The following is a 20,682-nucleotide window of genomic DNA, read 5'->3' as shown; positions in this document are numbered from 1 at the left end:
TTTGAAGAAACAGAAGTTGGAGTTAGTTCACGGGGATCTATGGGGTCCTGCACCTGTGAAATCTCTTTGTGGAGCTTCGTACTACATGACCCTCATTGACGACTCCACTAGGAAATTGTGGATCTATTTTCTGAAAAAGAAATGTAATGCTTTTGATTCCTTTTGAAAATGGAAGGCCCTGTTTGAGAATGAGACACGTCTGAAGGTAAAGTGTTTAAGGTCTGACAATGGTGGGGAGTATGAGCTAAGGGAATTCAAGGAATTCTATGCTGAGAATGGAATTCGCATGGAGAAGACTCTGAAAGCAACTCTTCAAGAGAACAGAGTTGCATAACGAATGGATAGAACTCTGTGTGAGCATGCTAGAAGCATGAGGCTGAAGTCTGGACTTCCAAAGACGTTCTGGGCAAAAGCAGTTAACACTGCAACATTCTTGATCAATAGAGGGCCATTGAATCCCTTGCAGAATGGAATTCTTGAAGAGGCTTGGAGTGGTAAGCAGGTAAAGCTGTCATTTCTACGAGTATTTGGATGTGATTCATATGTTCATATTGCTCCCCTTGAGAGAAGTAAGTTAGATGCGAAGTCTGTTAAGTGCACGTTTATTGGATACGGCGGAGATGATTTCGGATATCGGTTCTGGGATAGTCAGAACAGGAAGATTATTCGCAGTCGGGACATTGTTTTCAACAAGCAGATGTTGTATAAGGATAGTCTGGGAGCATCTGATACTGCTGATTCAGAACCTGAGGCCATGGACCTAGACATCACGAATTCTGGTGGGAGCAAGGAGGTAGTTTTTCAGGAAGAAGAAGAAGAAGAACCCCAAACTCTAGCGGTTACACTACGCAGATCCACTAGAGAGTGTAGATCACCTGACACGTTCACGCCTACAAGCAACTACATGCTGCTGACAGATAGTGGTGAACCAGAAATCTACTTGGAGGCATCTCGTGGAGAGGATGCAAACAAGTGGAGGCTTGTAATAGACGATGAGATGGATTCCTTGATGACCAATGGAACTTGGGAACTTGTTAAGCTTCCAAAGGGTAAGAAGGCTTTATATAATAGGTGGATTTTCAGAATCAAAGAGGAGGTTGATGGTAGTAAGCGCTACAAGGCAAGGCTGGTCGTGAAAGGTTTTCAGCAGAGGTACGATATAGATTACACTGACATTTTTACTCCAGTGGTGAAGTTGACTACTATTCGTTTAGTGTTGAGTATGGTAGCTGCAGAAGATTTGGAGCTGCAGCAAATGGATGTAAAAACGACATTTCTTCATGGGGACTTAGATGAAGACATCTATATGAAGCAACCTCAGGGCTATGAGTATGATAACGTTGAGCTCGTGTGCAAGTTGAACAAGATCTTGTATGGTCTGAAACAAGCTCCACAACAGTTGTACAAGAAATTTGACGGATTCATGCATGAAATTAAGTTCGTGAGGAGTGAAGCTGATCATTGTTGTTACTTCAGGAAACTGGATGAGAGCTACATCATTTTACTGTTATATGTTGATGATATGCTGATTGCAGGGTCGAGTGCTCAAGAAGTGAGAAAACTGAAGAAGCAGTTATCTGAGCGGTTTGTTATGAAAGATCTCGAAGAAGCTAAGCAGATTCTGGGTATGAGGATTGAAAGAGATAGGAAGACTGGAAAGTTGTATCTCTCACAAGATGAGTATATCAAGAAGGTCTTGAAGAGATTCGGCGGCCAAGCCAGCTAAGGTTCCTTTGGGTAGCCATTTCAAGCTATCTAAATAGGACTCACCTAAGAGCAGAGAAGAGTGAGCCCAGATGGAGAGAACTCTGTATGCCTCAGCAATTGGTAGCTTAATGTATGCAATGGTGTGAACAAGGTCGGATATTGCACATGTTATGGGAGTTGTTAGTTGCTTCATAGGAGACCCTGGTAAGAAGCATTGGGAAGCAGTAAAGTGGATTCTGAGATACCTGAAGGGAACCACTGAACAAGCTTTGTGTTTTGAGGGCAAGGAAGTTATGTTGACAGGATATGTGGACGCAGATTTGGCATCTAGTGACCTTGACAAGAGAAGAAGTACAACCAGATATGTCTTCACATTGGGTGGTATTGCAGTCTCTTGGGCTTCAAAGCTGCAGAAGATGGTGGCTTTGTCTACTACAGAAGGTGTGTCACAACCGTGTCTAAAAGTGTCAATCTTTATATCCTGTATAGATTATAATATATATTATAGGGTTCAATTTAATGTTTTTAGGTGTAAATTAAAAGTTTGGGTTAAGTCTTATAAACAAATATAAATTAAAGGACCTTAATTAGAATTTTGCTAATTAATAATATTATATTGATGCTCATTACGTTTTATTGAAAAAAAAAACACATGTAGAATAAATGCAATTATATGAAAGAAATAAAAGAAATAAAGAATAACTAAAATAATTAAGTAAATATTAAAGTGAAAGGATCATTCTTATTGCCATGAATTCATACATACATGAAAACCAATGATATAATATGTGTCAATTAGATATAAACTTAGATGTCCATGTGTCAACTAGAAATAAAAACATGGCTTTTTATATCCATGTGTCAATTAGATAGGAAAAGAATGTTTCAATAATATATAATATAATGAGGTGTCCATCCATTAAAAAAATAAATATACATATATATAAATATGTATCAATATAAAGAAGGTCTGGAATGTTGATAAGGGAGAGAAGGGAATGGAAATATAATTTATGGAGAAAAGGAACTTCAAAAGGGAAGTCTTCTCAAAGGCTAATTAGTTCCCATATCTCTTTTCTTTTAAGTTAATTTAAGGTTCAAGCATATTAGATTTTGCTTAATTAAGATATATTAGATTGTTTAGAGTTTTTAATGAGTTGTTTTAATTAAAAATTAAGCCTTCCAAAGTTTTGATTATACTCAATTAACCATGTGAAATTAATTGAGTTAAATTAGATCCTTAATTAAGATTTAAAGTATAAAGTATAAATTGAAAAAAAAATAAATAAATTTTAGACTAGTTGTCCTTTAGATTTAAATAATGTAAAATCCGGTATTAATAGACTCTTAATAGCGTTACGAGCTTAAAGATACAATCGGTCGAAATTAACGACGTTGATCTAAATCTTAGAAACTAAAATAGACTAATAAGAATACTATACTTTGATTATTTTAAATCTTATGAATAAAATAGTTTAAGCAAAAATTAAAGTTATGAATTTGAAGGTCTAGTGTTGATATGCCAATTAGAGTCGGTATTGATATTTGCCAAGTAGAGTCGGTATTGAGTCGAATATAAAATTAGTACAAATAAGATTCATAACAGTCAAACGAGTCTAATAGTAACAATAGTTCGAATTAACTATGTCGGTTTAGAATCTTTATTTCGGTGACGGAAAATAGTCCGATAAACATATTTAACTTTAAACGATATTAAATTATATCGATATAATATTCGGAGAAACTTTAATTTGTCGAGTTAAAATAGAAGGACTAATATCGATAATTGCCAATTAGAATCCATAAGTTTAGTACAAGAGTTTGAATATTATTACATAAAATTAGTACCGAAAATTGAATATAAAATTAAGATATAAAATTAGCTCAAACAGACTATAATAATATAACGAGTCTAACGATATGTTCGGCCTAAAATAGCTATTCCGGTGACAGATAAAAATAAGTTTCAGTTTTAAATGATTTACGTGGTTTTGAATATATTTTATTAAATCGTTTAAGATATATTGTTTAAAATATTTATATACTTTTGATTTTGATTATTTGAAGAATAATTATTTATTATCGTGGTATTTTGGAATTTTGGTCGAGAAAACGAATTTGATGATCTTATACGAATTGTTTTTGGATTGAGTAAGTTATTGCGGTTGTTATTATTTTGGATGATTTTCATGAGTTGTGATAGTTTGAAAGATAAATAAAATGTTTTGTCCATTTAGGATTGCCCGGGGTAGGGTTAGTAGTTGTAAGACCATACCTAAGGGCGGTATGGCCAGAGTGCACGGCTGGTAGTCCTAACGTTAGGCAAGGAACGAGATATGAATGAGATATCTCGATTATTGATATGATTGATGTTATGATAAGCTACACGGGTGGAATTCGAGGATGGACACACACGCAAATTTTGTATTACGTTTGATAATGTTTGATGATTTGAATTATAATGTTTTACGTTTGTTTGATTACGAGTTGGTTTGTTAAAGCGGTTTATTCGATTTGATTCGTTTTGATAAAACGTTATTCGATTTGATTCGTTTTGATAAACTGATTTATATATATAAAACCTATAACAAGGTGAAATATACAATTAAGGTATTAGCGTGTTATTCAAAGTGTCAATAAGTTTATTAGAACTACCTAAAATAGGTAGAACTACGTGGCTTTGATTCCTGATTTAAAGATTTAAAAGATGTTCGGGATACGTAGGAAGCTCGATAGAATTATCGAGTCCAAGCCAAATAATTAATAAAATTTTAGAGAGTCCGAATAAATTTTTATATATTAGAATATAGGTTCGGGTTTCAGGCTGTCCGAAATTCGTTATCCTATATTCCATTCATACCCAATGCCGATTTGGGTCGGGTGTGACAAGGTGAGTACGTTGCAGTGACTGAGACTAGTAAGGAGATGGTATGATTGCAGAATTTCTTGCATAAGCTAGGAAAGAGCAGAAGGATCATATTCTGTGCAACGACAGTCAGAGTGCCATTCATTTGGCGAACAATCTTTCCTTTCATGATAAAGCACATAGAGTTAAAGTATCACTACATATGGCATCTCTTGGACAGGAAGATATTGCAGTTGATGAAGATTCTAGGCACAGAGAATCCTGCAGACATGTTGACTAAGGTTGTAACTGTAACATCCCAATTTTGTGCATTTCATTTCATATAGACATATGCATTACATGACATTATAAGGAACATTAGAAGATAATATTTGCATTTTACATGTCATTATATCATTGAATATATATAAATAACAATATTAGGATAAGTGAAAGTACATGAAATAGATGTGTAAGTGTGTTTTAAAGTATAGGGACTAAATTGAATAATCTTAAAAATATAAGAACTAAAGTGTAATTTGCTAAATTTATAATTTAAATAAAATTATATATAATTTCAGATCTAATATTACTACTACTAATAATAATAATAATAATAATAATAATAATATTAATAATAATAATATTAATGAAAATGATAGTGGTGATAAAAGAGTAATAACTAAAATTAAGTATGGGTAAATGGGGAAATACATCCAAACCACAAAGATAAGTTTGAGATTGATCATATGATGGATGATCATATGAATTCTCCAGAACTTTAGTGAGAGAAACACTTTTAGGAGAGAGAAAGTGAAGAAAAAGAGAAGAAGAAGAAGAAGTGGTAGAAGAAGAGAAAGGTATGCTTAGACATCTTTTTACACAAATTATTTCATATTTCTAGAAGCTGATTTTGAGGAAGTTGAAGAAGAGAAATTTTTGCGTCTATGTCTTAGGTAAACTAGAAAATTCGTTTCATATTATTTGGGTAAGTATCCTAGGAGATATGGTAGTATCAATTAGACTAGGTCTAATCTGAAATCTGTACTTGATTTGTTTCTTCTTGAATAATTTGGGACATCTTAGGTTCCGAATTTGAGGAAGGTATAAAATGAAAATTGATCCTTTATGTGTTGAGTAAACTCCTGTAAAGTTTGGTTAGTATTGAATAAGTAAGTAGTGAGAAACTCACTAAAGAAGTGTAGGTGTGCTGTGTTGCATAGGTGCTGAAACAGGGTTAGGTTGTAAATTTTATTGTAAATTATTTAGATCTTCTAAAATTCTGATATTTGGATATGTTATACCTCTGTATGTCTAGTTTTCTTACCAAAAAGAATCAGAATATTTGGAATTATATCTTTTAAGTTATGAGTAAATTAGAAAAACTGGTACAAGCGAGTTGATGTTGAGATACAACATCAAAAGAAATTTTGCCATAAATTGGGTGGTTCTGTAAAAATGATAAAATTTTAACACGATCTTCATATAAGAGTTAGGAGTACAACAAAACAAGAATTAGGTCAGTTGGTTTAGTATAGAGAGAGTTACAAGACTTTTGGTATTGATGGGTCCTTGAGAAACATTATTTGATATTGAAGTTTATGGAATAAAAGAAGAATAAGAAAATGAAATTTGGTAAATAAATAATGATGTCTCTTTAATCATATGTTAAACTATACTTATAGGTACTCAAACCTTTGAAGATATTCCGGAGGAAGGTATAAGTCGCCGTCAATGAAGCTAGCGGCTTAGTTGTGAGTATAAACATGATATGAATACTTTGGCTTCTGAAGATGTGATTGAAATGTTGATATGAATTGATACTTTGTGATATTATGAATTGTTTTGCTATGTTGATGTGAATTGATACTTGATTGAATTACATGTGATGGAATTATTTAAATACAAAGTATGTGTACATGTTGCATAAAACGTAAATGACGTTGTGACATACCAGTCTAGGCACTTATGACTACTTGATTATATAGACTACTTGGACCTATATGGTCAGATATATGGACTACTTGGACCTATATGGTCATTCACATGGACTACTTGATTACATGGACCGAAAGGTCGAATTATGAGATTACAAGGCTGTACAACAATACATGTGTTACCGTTTACCTGCTACTTGATCCCGGGAAGTGTCTAGCTGGTGGTGTCACAACAAAATTAATAAAAGGTTTATCATTTGCATATGCATGAATTTGTACGTGTGTATGTGTATGTGATTATAATTCATTGATTGTTTATATTCACTGAGTGGCGACTCATATAAATCGCTAAATTTTTCAGTTGGTTGATGAAGTAGATGAACAAGAGTCTCTAGAAGGTCAGATATTGTAGATAGCATGGATGAAAGGTCGGTTGGCTGTGTTCCACCTCATTCTCTCTCCTCTCCTCACAAGCATGTAGTATAAGTAAACTTTTGGACTAAATAAGTTTGTAACTTTGTGTATAAATACATATGTATACTTAACGTGTATGTGTTCTATATTACTACGGGTATAAGCATTCATAAATGCTTCTGTCTACTGAATAGTCTCAGTTTAAAATAAATACTTTATCCAATGAATAGTCTAGAAAAAAAAATTTATACGTATAGGGTGTTACATTTATTGGTATCGGAGCAGGAATATGACCGTAGGGACATACATAAGCATATATTGCATGACATACATATCATTTGTTTATAATATGATATTACAATCATATAGGGTTGAAGAAGTTGGTGACCAGAATAGAAATGAAAATGAAATGAGGAGAGAGGAACCAGTTAGACCACCTTCTATAGGTGCCCCAAATAATAATCCACAAGCATCACCTGCACATTCTCATGCATCAAATTTGCATCGTCAAGCTCCTCCTTTTCAGCAGGGACAGAATCAAATGGTTCAAAGGGAAAGGAGGTTCGATAAACTGAAAAAGTAAGGTGCTGAAGAATTTACTGGTACCACTGATCCTACACAAGCAGAAAGATGGTTGAAGAGGATAGAGAGGGTTTTCAACTTGATGAAGTGCACACCTGAAGAAAAATTTGACTATGCTGTGTTTTTACTTCAGGGAGATGCATATGATTGGTGGGAAACTATTCCTAACAGTACTGTTCAGCCTCCTGTTTTGAAATGGGATGATTTTGTTCTTGAGTTTCGTAATAACTATATGCCAGAAGTGTATTTAGATGATAAAAGGAGAGAATTCTTGAATTTGAAGCAGGGAAAAATGAGTGTAGCTGAATATGAAGTGAAATTTAATCAGTTGTCAACTTATGTATCTTCTTTGGTGGCAACAGAAAAAGATAAATGCAGACAATTTGAAGAAGGGTTGAGGTATGAAATTCGAAGTAAAATTACAGCTTCTGATCTTGAAACCTATCAAAAACTAAAAGCTGCAGCTATTAGAGGTGAAAGGTTGGAAAAAGAAAGAGTTGATTTCCAAACAAAAGGGGGTTATAGTCATTCTAGTGCTGAGCAGAGTAACAAGTTTGTCAAACGTCAAGCTAATTCATCTCCTTCACAATCAAATGCTAGAGGTGGATATTCTGCGAATCGAGGAGGAAGAATGAGTGTTCCATCTTATTCAAGACAGAGTCAAAGGCACAGCTCAGGATTGAAATCAGCTTGTAATACATGTGGAAGATATCATGAGGGAGAATGTAGGAAATTGACTGGGGGATGTTTCTTTTGTGGTTCCTTAGATCATTTCTTCCGTGATTGTCCAAAAAGGGGAGTATTTGACAGACAAGGTTCAGAGGCTACAGTACAGAATACAAGGGGGAGTGGGGTTGTTATGCCAGTAAGTAGAGGTAGAGGCAGAGGAGCAATAATGAATACTGCTAGAGGTATTGGTAGATCTGAAGCTCAGGGTCCACAAACTCAAGTTCGAGCATTTGCTTTGAATAGACAGGAAGCCATTGCTGCACCACAAGTTGTGACAGGTAAACTTTCGATTTGCAATCTAGAAGCTTATGCATTAATTGATTCTGGATCTTCTCATTCATTTATATCATCAAATTTGGCATCACATTTGCATATAGATTGTGAATCCTTGGGGTTTGATTTAAATGTGGGGACTCCATTAGGAGAGTTTGTGATTGTAAATCAGGTGTATCGGAATTGCTTGATTCAAATTGGCACGGCAGAATTAAGTGCAGACTTGATATTGCTGAATATTAGAGAATTTGATGTGATACTGGGTATGGATTGGTTGACAAAGCATCATGCAACTGTTAAGTTTTTCACTAAAGAGGTTATTTTTGAACCACTGGATCAACCCAAAGTTATCTTTCAAGGTGACCGCCAACTTGTACCAACTTGATTAATTTCTGCTATCAGTGCTTTCCGTTTAATGAAAGGTGGATGCCAAGCATATTTGGCACATGTCATCGACACCAAAGCAATAGATGTGGCACTTGAGAGTATTCCTGTGGTAAATGAATTTCCAGATGTATTTCCTTCAGACTTGTCGGGTAAACCTCCTAGTCGAGAAGCAGAGTTTACAATTGATTTGATTCCAGGAACTGCACCAATTTCTATCTCACCTTATAGAATGGCTCCAGTTGAATTAAAAGAGTTGAAAACACAATTACAAGAACTACTTGATAAGGGGTTTATCCGACCTAGTGTGTCCCCGTGGGGTGCTCCAGTTTTGTTTGTCAAGAAAAAGGATGGCACAATGCGATTATGTATTGACTACAGACAGTTGAACCGGGTCACCGTGAAGAATAAATATCCTTTACCTCGAATAGATGAATTATTTGATCAGTTGCAGGGAGCACGGTTATTCTCAAAAATTGACTTGAGATCGGGGTATCATCAACTCAAAATTTCAGAACCGGATGTTCCAAAGACGGCTTTCCGAACTCGATATGGGCATTATGAATTTCTTGTGATGCCGTTTGGTTTGACAAATGCACCGGCAGCTTTTATGGCATTAATGAATAAGGTATTTCAAAAGTACCTTGACAAGTTTGTTATTGTTTTCATTGATGACATACTTGTGTATTCAAAGAGCAAAGAGGAGCATGGACATCATTTAAGAATTGTGCTGCAGATATTGAGGGAAAAGCAGTTGTATGCAAAGTTTAGCAAATGTGAATTCTGGATGGATCATGTTTTATTTTTGGGACATGTGATTTCAGATCAGGGTATACAGGTAGATCCTAAGAAGATTGAAGCAGTAGTTAACTGGGAAGCGCCAAAGTCTGTAGCAGAAGTGAGAAGTTTTCTAGGGTTAGCTGGATACTATAGACGTTTTGTTGATGGGTTTTCTCTTATTGCTACTCCATTGACTAAATTATTACGAAAGAACATTTCATTTCGGTGGACAGACGCTTGTCAGAAAAGTTTTGAAGAGTTAAAAAGACGATTGACTTCTGCTCCAATTTTAACGATTCCTTCCGGCACGAGAGGATTTGTGGTATATAGTGACGCGTCTCATCAAGGTTTAGGGTGTGTTCTAATGCAACATGGTAAGGTAATTGCATATGCATCGAGACAATTAAAACCATATGAATTATCTTATCCAGTGCATGATTTAGAACTTGCTGCTGTGGTGTTTGCTTTAAAAATTTGGCGACATTATTTGTATGGAGAAACATTTCAAATTTTTACTGATCATAAAAGTTTGAAATATTTGATGAGTCAAAAAGATTTAAATATGAGACAACGAAGATGGTTGGAATTGTTAAAGGATTACGATTGCACAATAGAGTATCATCCTGGAAAAGCGAATGTGGTAGCAGATGCCTTAAGCAGAAAACCTGGTAGTATTTTGGCTCATGTTCAAGTATCTACATTTCCTTATTTGGTGCAATTGCGTGCTATGAATGTTGAGTTAGATTTGAATAAGAATGGAGTTCTATTGGCCAACTTTAAGGTGAGACCAGTGTTACATGATAGAATCAAGGAAGCTCAAATCCGGGATCCACAGTTCAAGGAAATAATGGAAAGTGTAGAACGGGGGAAAAGTACTAATTTTGCAGTTGAAAATGGTACTTTGATGATAGAACAAAGAATTTGTGTGCCAAATGTAGATAATCTACGTAAGGAGATTCTAGAAGAGGCTCATACTGCTCCATATGCCATGCATCCTGGAATGACAAAGATGTACAATACATTACGATCTCATTTTTGGTGGCCTAAGATGAAAAAAGATGTGGCAGAATATATTTCTAAATGTCTAACATGTCAGCAGATCAAAATAGAACATCAGGCTCCAATTGGAAAACTACAGCCATAAATTGGGTGGTTCTGTAAAAATGATAAAATTTTAACATGGTCTTCATATAAGAGTTAGGAGTACAACAAAACAAGAATTAGGTCAGTTGGTTTAGTATAGAGAGAGTTACAAGACTTTTGGTATTGATGGGTCCTTGAGAAACATTATTTGATATTGAAGTTTATGGAATAAAAGAAGAATAAGAAAATGAAATTTGGTAAATAAATAATGATGTCTCTTTAATCATATGTTAAACTATACTTATAGGTACTCAAACCTTTGAAGATATTCCGGAGGAAGGTATAAGTCGCCGTCAATGAAGCTAGCGGCTTAGTTGTGAGTATAAACATGATATGAATACTTTGGCTTCTGAAGATGTGATTGAAATGTTGATATGAATTGATACTTTGTGATATTATGAATTGTTTTGCTATGTTGATGTGAATTGATACTTGATTGAATTACATGTGATGGAATTATTTAAATGCAAAGTATGTGTACATGTTGCATAAAACGTAAATGACGTTGTGACATACCAGTCTAGGCACTTATGACTACTTGATTATATGGACTACTTGGACCTATATGGTCAGATATACGGACTACTTGGACCTATATGGTCATTCACATGGACTACTTGATTACATGGACCGAAAGGTCGAATTATGAGATTACAAGGCTGTACAACAATACATGTGTTACCGTTTACCTGCTACTTGATCCCGGGAAGTGTCTAGCTGGTGGTGTCACAACAAAATTAATAAAAGGTTTATCATTTGCATATGCATGAATTTGTACGTGTGTATGTGTATGTGATTATAATTCATTGATTGTTTATATTCACTGAGTGGCGACTCATATAAATCGCTAAATTTTTCAGTTGGTTGATGAAGTAGATGAACAAGAGTCTCTAGAAGGTCAGATATTGTAGATAGCATGGATGAAAGGTCGGTTGGCTGTGTTCCACCTCATTCTCTCTCCTCTCCTCACAAGCATGTAGTATAAGTAAACTTTTGGACTAAATAAGTTTGTAACTTTGTGTATAAATACATATGTATACTTAACGTGTATGTGTTCTATATTACTACGGGTATAAGCATTCATAAATGCTTCTGTCTACTGAATAGTCTCAGTTTAAAATAAATACTTTATCCAATGAATAGTCTAGGAAAAAAAATTTATACGTATAGGGTGTTACAGTAACCTTAGAGAAGATGAAGCTTTGTATGGCTTCAGTTCGCCTTGGTAACTAAGTTGAAGGCATGGCACTACCACCAGATGACGGATTTAGTCTCCAGGTGGGAGTTTTGTTGGGATTTGGAGACTTATAAATCTACTTCAGCGATCCAACTAAACATTCAGGTGGGAGTTTTGTTGGGCTTTGGAGACTTATAGTTTTGTTTGGGCGATTAGGGTTTCTTGAGGAGTATAAATATAACCTCTTTCTTTGTAATCTGTATCTCTAAAATCATAGTAAAATATCCTGGCTTGGTAGTGCCCCTAGACGTAGTCATTCAAATTGAGTGGCGAACTGGGTAAACAATTCTTGTGTATTTGTTTGTGTTTTGTTTATCGTAATTGCATTAGTTCCTAACAAGTTTCACCCGTTTGTCCAAAGGGCAATCGACAAGTTCATCCGACCCCCTTACGGGGAGGCCGAAATCGAAATACAGTCAAAATTTTAGTAAACTGTAATATAACTAGCTCAATTATATTACTAAACTCGGAAAGTACTAACAGAGAAAACATTAATAAACTGAAATATCACAAGCTCAATTATACTACTAAACTCAGAAAATACTAACAGTGAAAATACTAATAAACTGAAATATCACTAAATTCAATTATATTACTAAACTCGGAAAGTACTAACAATGAAAACACTAATAAACTGAAATATCACTAAATTCAATTATATTACTAAACTCAGAAAGTACTAACAGTGAAAATAGTAATAAACTGAAATATCACTAGCTCAATTATATTACTAAACTTAGAAACAATGAAAATACTAATAAATTGAAATATCACTAAATTCCATATATCAATACAAACAAATACAATATTAATAACTATAACAAAATAACTAAAAACCCCCCAATACTAGGCAATCTATCTCATTGTGCTCTCCGAGCAGCATACAAGCGGTCTCATCTTGCAACACTACGATGACAATATCTCGACCAATAATTCAATATAGGAGGTACTGAAAAATCTCTAGATAAATCTAACCGAATATAGTGTTGGTACGAATTCCCTAAATGAGCTATAACTAGCTCTCATTCTGGTCATGTAGTAGTTGAGGGTGCATAAAATGGTAGCACAGTACCACATGCTATTAAGCTCTTCCCACTCATACAAAAAAAAACACAGCAACATTATACAATGTAGTAATTGGATACAAGTCATTCCAAACAAGCATCCAATGTGCAACAGTACAAGCTGAACCGTCCCATTTAATCCAATGGAATGCTGAATCAATCCCATCATATGTATGGGTGAATGACATATTACCAACTGTAGCAGCATTGTGGACAGATGATGAAGAGCTACTCCCATGACTTCAAGACAAACTAGATGACCGAGCACGTCCATGATGACTCTCATGGTACTCCCACACTCTCGATAGACGTTTGGTTGATGTACTCCCCTTCAGTCGTCCTCGCACTGTAGTTTTCACATTCGGTTCACAGAAATTGGCTTGGTTTGGGTGAAGTTTATCGTGAATAAAAAGAGATATATTGCGCATAAAGGTTCGGTCGCTTTTATCGACTTCCTCAACCAGAGAGTGGAAGTATCGATGATCCTCCGACCCCTCATGATATCTGACATTGTAAGTAGTGTCAACATAACCAATGACAAGTGTCTTCCAAAATATGTGGATACTATCAACATTGATCGAGGTACCTGAATCTACCGCTCTATAACCCAACGATAGCTCGACTCAGTCTCATCTTTCATAATAGCATAAGCTATCTTGAAGTTGTTACATGGAGTCATCCCAATAATTTTGAAAAATGACATTTTGTACTTGTTAGTTTTGTATGTTGAATCCATGCCAATGTACTAGTGGTAGGTCTGCAATAATTTCACCGTATATGGATGTGCCATAAACACATACTGTTGGTCCTGTGTGATTAGTTTCAAGGGGGGGTTAGGAACTAATATAACATTTTCGCTTAATTACGCTGACTTAATCAATCCTTTGAATTACTTAACTCAGTTTTGGTCAGCACGGCCGAGAGATGTAAGACAGCTTTAGTCAGAGGCTGACTAGAACCATTTTACTTGTGAGTTAGGAATTAACACTTAAGGTCGACTTCCAACTCAGCACTCTGATTACTCAGTGTCAGCTTATACAATTTATATTCTGAGTAAATTAAGCAAACAACACATACATATATATTGAGAGAAAGGGTTAGAAATTACTCAGCAGATTTATCCTGGTTCGGCCTCACCGCCTACGTCTAGTCCCCAGAGTCCTTCCGGGCTTTTTCATTCCAATACTGAGCTCTTTAAAGGTAGAGCACAAACCGTTTACAAAGCAGTTGAGTATGCAAGAGTACCTTCCTCTATTCGTCTACTCAACACCACTAAGCGATATAACCGGACACTTAGATTTTTCTCTACCGCTGAGTACTAGAACCGAGTACTCAGCACTACTCTCTCAATTTTTACAATTGATACAGACTTGTTATTTCTAGATGAAGAACACTTTAGATGAATACAAATTCAATCTAGCTTTTACAGAGATATAGAAATTTGGTATAAGATCTTCTTTTCTTGTTTGAATGTGCTTTGTATGTATGCTCTTTTCTTTTTGTATTCGGCAAAGGATCCAAGAGTTAGACTTGTCCTTTTATAGTGAATTTCTGAAGCCTCAATCATTTGAATTCGAATGTATCCGTTGAATTCAAACGACTCCTTGCGTCATTCACTGGTCAGCATTCAGATATTGCAGGCTAATCCTGTCGTCTGAATTTAGCAGGCGTCAGGCTTGTCTTCTTCCGCCAGGTTCGTCTTCTAGCGCCAGTTTTGTCTTTTAGCCAACTGCCAGTTGACCCATGCATCTCGAAACTGTCTCCGTAGGTAATTCCAATGCTTTTGAATTGGCGCAGACAGTTGTCGAATCTTGTCTTTTTGCAAACGGATCATTCGAGTTGTCATGACGAGCACTCAGTTTAACTTTATTGATGTTGCCTTTGTTCTTTGTCTCTGGCGAGACTGAGTCGCATTCTACTCAGCTTCCATGGTCAGCTTCGTCTGCAAGCTTTAATTTAGAGGAAGACTTATCTTCTTTGATACTGAGTTGTGTTCTACTCAGCTTCCTTGGCCAGCTTCGTCTAATAGCTTAAATCTCGAAGAAGACTTTTCTTCTATAACGCTGAGTTGTGTTCTACTCAGCTTCCATGGCTCATGCTGACTTCATTCTGTCGTACTTTTTATTTCTGTTCTCATTTATAATTATACTCAACATTGAACAAACACATTAGTACAATTAAATCAAAGCACTTAAATTTAATTGCCCCTTAATCATGGATTAACTTAAATAATTTTGTTAAATCAAAATCAAATGGAAAGGTGTTTCAACACATACGTCAACCTGATTCTGGCTCAGCAAGCATCGAATGCACATACTTGTTCTCGACAACTAGATGGAAAAATTGACTAACCACGTCTTTACCCTTAAACTTAACCTTCCTCAACTGATCTTTATAATTATACACATGTTTTATAGTTGGGTTGTCTGTTGGATTCTTTTTATGAAGTGCCGCCAAAATAGCACACGACTTTGCTTGAGCCGAACGCATGTCACGCACAATTTTTTTGGATGCGGGACTGAGTCCACTTATCTGTCGATATCCCTCTAGATAAACAGTCAATGCATGGTTGTGCATACTTTTAATCCCTTCCAGAACCAGGATCCCCCAATTGGTATATCATTGCAATTGTACGACTTTAAGCTGAATTTTACAATTGCACGCTTTAGTCTTACTTTTCCTTCTTAAAGCCCCATCCAAAGTTTTCAAAACTCCTCTATACTGTTCACCATGAGAACATCTCAAAAGCTTATGCTTTCCTTCGTGTTTGTGTAAAGCAATAATCAGCTCGAAACCATGTTGAATTGCAACATTTTTTGCCCACTCAATAGCTTCTGAACTTGTCTAGAAAATTATGCCCGTAATGAAATGACTACTATAATCAATCCCTTCACCAACCCGATCTTCTAATGGCACCTGAAAATAAATAAAAGTCATAAAAATTGTTAAAAATGCACTTTAAACGCATTAAAACAAAAATAGAGAAGAAAAGTTCGATTCTGGCCTCCCAGTAAGAGGGGCAGATGAAAATCCCGCTTGCCCTTTGGGCAGGCGGATGAACAGCTTGTCTGCCCAAAGGGCAGGTGGGATTTTCGTCCGCCGAGGCCAAATACGAGTGAAAAGGGAATTTTTTTTTCCTAAATCGTCCATTTCCGGAGTTCTCTGGTCCATTTTTACCTCATCTTCAAAATCGTCCATTTTCCAAAGTTCCCGGGTCCATTTTTCTTAGAATTTCAGTTTTGTTCTGTTTTTTAGTTTTTCTTCTTTTCTTTGTTCGTTAAGTTTATTTTAGTTGGATTTTATATAGTTTACTAGATTGCTTAATCTGTTTGAACTATATGTATTGTTTATTATCTTTTCATTTATAACATTTTTTTTATTTAGAAAGAGAAAAAAGGTAGATCTTATCCATATATCACTAGATCAACGTGATTGTAAAAGAAATGACTCATATTCGAAGGTTCGGAAGAGTTTAAATAATGAAAATTGGATTACATGTGCATCTCTGCGAATTTTGAGTTTCGAGAAATATATATTTCACTTGTTGTTTGTGTTAGTTGTACTTTTAATGGCTTGTTTTGCTTTTTGTAATTTTTTTCTTACCTATGTGGATCATGTATTAGACGTAACATGTATTTGTATAATGTTTTATTTATTATTTTTCATGTTGTACACTTTTTTATCTAATGAAATAACATACGACATTTTCATTAAAAAAAACTTTTGTGAAAATATTCTCTTATAAAAAAACAATACCAAATCACATTATATTTTGGAAAAATAAAAAAATAAATCTTGTGATTTGACACGATTTGTAAAACAATTCTTAGAGGTTAAAAGTTTGTAAATAGTGATCTATACTTTGTGAGTTTTGCAATGAGTCAATTTTCCAGCCAAACAATATTAATGGCTAGTTAATTTGTAAAGTTAGACCGTGTATTTTTAATTGCTTCAAATCGTTCCCTTTTAGAAGAAATAGTAACAACAACAAATTTTGAAAGAATGATTAAGTTTGTAAACAATAAAAAACTTAAATCCTTGTTAGTAAACTTTTAAATCATGAAAATTGTCTTTGTAAATCTGTCAAACCATAATATTTATTTTTATAGTTGTCCCTAATTTTTTTATTACTAAAGTATTTTGGAATCGGATGACATACAACATTTACAACATAATCAAATATATCTAATTAATAAATATCTTGCTGAATTAATATAATTCTCTCTTTATTTAGAAAGATAAGTATTCACTTTTTTTTTTTTAAGATAAGTGTTCAGAAAATTGAAATTAATTTTTTTTTCTAAATCACATGTATCATATTGAAATAATTATATTTGAATATCAATTAGTGAGATAATCTTTAGGTGATCTCTTTTCAATTTTCAAACAACCTTAATTATTAATTTTGTCGTGTGGTTAGCTCTTGGAGCAAAGCTTCGCTTCAGTTTGTTGATATAGCATAAACAACAACATTTACCCTGAAATTTGATTTGGATGGTATATTTATAGAATCTCTCCACCCATTCCTAAAGAGATTATTCCAGCTCTTAAACTAGGTGGTTGAGGTCCTGAATAGTTTAACTTTTGGGAATGAAGGTGATAAAATGTTAAGCAAACGCATCGGCCATCTGGTTGAAAGATCTAATTGATCTGAGAGGTAGCTACTACCAGTAAGATGCTACATCTTTTATGATGGCCGGGAAGAGGAGGCACATAACAACATCTGTCGTCGTAGTAGTCTTTAATGTCCTTCTGAAATTCTTGACATGGGTTGTGAGATCTCATGTCATGCTATATTTTTCTAGAAAGGGGTATTTCGACCCTCGAGGCATTAGCTCCCTCAAGATGCGCACAAAGGGGTGAGCTGGGGATCCGTGAGCTCCGACATTCAGGCATCCAAACTTGAGCCATTTAGCGTGTTTCCATGTTCCCTTTAGATGAATTGTGTCATTGATTCTTCCCCTCGGGTTCATAGTTATCTTCGTTGTTAGAGGATGTGTTTTTACATTTTGTTTATCAATCTTTACGAGATCTTGGCACAATTATTTTCTTTCCTCGATGACTTATTTCCCTAGAGTCGGACCTAACAGAGCTCCCAACTGCTTTATTTCTGCTAACTCATTGTATTAAGGACCCTTAAGTTTGCATTTGCACAATCGTGATTTTGAGGGTCTTAGATGTTTTTCATGCCTTATTCTATGTGTTAGGGAATCAGAGCTTGATGCATCTTTCCATGACAGTCGACGGGTGGGGAGCAACCTTTCCCATAAGAGGAGGAAAGTGACCAGAAGTGATCGCTCCAGCCCATGTGAGGAGTTTGCTACTTGTTTTGAGCTCTTCCTCGTACACCCTCTCGACAGTACTAATGAGATGCGTTATTCATTCGAGGGTAGCTCTGGGTCGTGTGATGTTTTGTGGACCATGCAATGGAGTGTTGTTTTTTTCATCTTAATAACTTCTTCTGATGCATCCAACTTTTTTTTGCAACTTGACCATGGTTGTTGCATGCTCATTTGTAGCTTGTTGCACAATTCTCATGTTGTAAAGGAGTTGTTTAGTGATGTGATCCATAAATTCCTTGTGGGGGGGGGGGGGGGGGGGGGCAAGGGACCCCAAACATTCCCCTATATACCGGTCAAGATCATGGGTTATATAGAGAAAATCCAATTGGTTACCGTTGGCATAAAGAGGAATTCTGAACTCATTGGCATGTCATGAGAGTGATGGGTCTGTCCTATTTATTTTTATGAGTCATGGTCGCTTGGATGGTTCGGTCCATGCTCACCGAACCAATTAGTTAATACGAAGGAATCTATATGGCAGTACTCCATCGACTGAGTATATTTTTCAGGTGTCCAAAGTAAGATAAAAAAAGATGACCAGTGTGAGGCCATTGACTGATCACTCAACTCTGATACATAAGTTAGCAAAGTATAGAACATAATACTAAGAAATTAAGAGTTAATTGTAATAGATATGTGTTTGTACTTTAACTATGAGGTGGTATTTTATTCATAGGAAATTCAAGGGTAAAAATCGATAGTCTGTGTTAGAACTTGATCTGAGATTACTTAATTTTAGATATGATTGAGGGATTTTGATCCGAAAAAGATTCGAAGAAAATTCTATTGATTCACGTGTCCTAGCAGATGTTCATTCCTATTTTAATCTAATCTAATGGTCCTCTTTAATGTAGACATTCACGCGAGTTTAAGATGATAACACGTAAATCTTGATTTCTCATATATGATATGATGTACCAACAGTTTATTTTTACACAAAATATGCAATAGGAGGAGAGGGTCTTTTGTTTAATATATTGACACGTACAAAAATAAGGCCATGTTCTTTTTTTTAGGTGGAATGAAGGCTTAAAAGTCCAGGGGACAAAAGCAAAGAAAAGAAGAAAACAAATGTAGGAGAAAGAATAAAATAAAAACTAGACTAAGGAGGCTCCATATGATCCACGACCATCCTTGATGATATCCGACCACGCTAGTCATCATGAAGAATGTGCTGGAGGCCTGCAGGAGGCGCATTACACTCGTGATGACCCAGAGCTAAAGTTCCTGCGAAATTTGTCAACCACTGTGCCACTTGATTTCCTTTTCGATAAACATGTTGGAACTTGATCTCCCACGTTTTATCCCTTAATTTCCAGCATTCTCGAATCAGCCAACCTATCGGTTGATGTGCTCTAATATCTTTTTGTATTAGAGTCAAAACTTTCGATGAATCTAATTCCAAAATCACCTGTCTATGACCTTTCTCCTAGACACTTTTAGTAACAATCAATTCAGTGCAGTTCAATTCAGTTCAGCATTTAGTTTCAGCATTTAGTAATTTATCATTATTTATTATAATTATTATTTATTATAATTATTATTTATATATAATTTATTATTATTGTTTATAATATATATAATTTATTATTATTATTATTTATTATAATTATTATTATTTATATATAATTTATTATTATTATTTATCTGTAATTTGTCATTATTTATTATAATTATAATTATTTGGTACAACTTTTTTGTAAATTTTACGAGAAGTAAATAAATATTATATCAATATATTTACATTACAATGCTCTAAAAATTTAACTGTCCCAATTACATTTTAATTGTTTCTAATCATCTTCGTTAACTTTATCATCATCATCATCATCACCATCTACATTCTTCGCTTCCACTTCATTTTCCGCTAGGCGTGATTGAATGGAAATTTGTATTTATATTTCAATAGAACTTTATACTCATATGGAAATTTGTATTTGTATTTAATTTCATAGACTTTAAATTGTATGTAAATTTGTATTTTATGTAATTTGTATTTTTAGTTAAAATTAGACTCATTTTTATTTAATTTCATAGGCTTTTATCGAGCCGAGCTTTTATTTGATATTCAATTTAATGTTAGCTTTAATAATATATTTATTTATTATTGTTATTATTATTATTAGAACCATTATTATTATTATTATAAGCTTATTAATATCTAATATTATCACTAAAATTAATTTAAAGTCTAATATCATCATTATTGTTAAGTTCAGTAGCATTCAGATAAATTCAGTAGCAT

General features: G+C 34.6%; 1 protein-coding gene across 3 annotated transcripts; it reads left to right on the top strand.

Annotated features, from left to right (window-relative positions):
- Positions 1–5,325: 5,325 nt before the first annotated feature.
- Positions 5,326–11,887, top strand: LOC136234241 (uncharacterized). Of its 3 annotated transcripts, XM_066024044.1 has the most exons (6): positions 5,326–5,412; positions 6,238–6,306; positions 6,851–6,917; positions 7,273–8,492; positions 11,042–11,110; positions 11,655–11,887. In XM_066024044.1, the coding sequence occupies exons 4-5, from the start codon at positions 7,568–7,570 to the stop codon at positions 11,092–11,094; spliced, it is 978 nt and encodes a 325-aa protein (XP_065880116.1). In that variant the 5' UTR covers positions 5,326–5,412; positions 6,238–6,306; positions 6,851–6,917; positions 7,273–7,567; the 3' UTR covers positions 11,095–11,110; positions 11,655–11,887. The 3 variants fall into 3 exon arrangements, 2 of the variants coding, with proteins under 2 accessions (XP_065880116.1, XP_065880121.1); XR_010691130.1 differs by lacking the exon at positions 7,273–8,492; XM_066024049.1 differs by lacking the exon at positions 11,042–11,110.
- Positions 11,888–20,682: the final 8,795 nt, after the last annotated feature.

Source organism: Euphorbia lathyris, chromosome 1, assembly GCF_963576675.1.
Source record: "Euphorbia lathyris chromosome 1, ddEupLath1.1, whole genome shotgun sequence".
Taxonomy (NCBI): domain Eukaryota; kingdom Viridiplantae; phylum Streptophyta; class Magnoliopsida; order Malpighiales; family Euphorbiaceae; genus Euphorbia; species Euphorbia lathyris.
Note: the sequence above shows the minus strand (reverse complement) of the source record. Positions and strands in the feature narration are given on the sequence as shown.

What these genes read in the sequence shown, in the direction of transcription:
- LOC136234241 (XM_066024044.1), top strand. Translation starts at nt 7,568, where the DNA reads ATGAAGTGCACACCTGAAGAAAAATTTGACTATGCTGTGTTTTTACTT. An exon ending in TGCACCACAAGTTGTGACAG is followed by an intron (nt 8,493 to 11,041) that starts GTAAACTTTCGA and finishes CTATACTTATAG; the next exon opens with GTACTCAAACCTTTGAAGAT.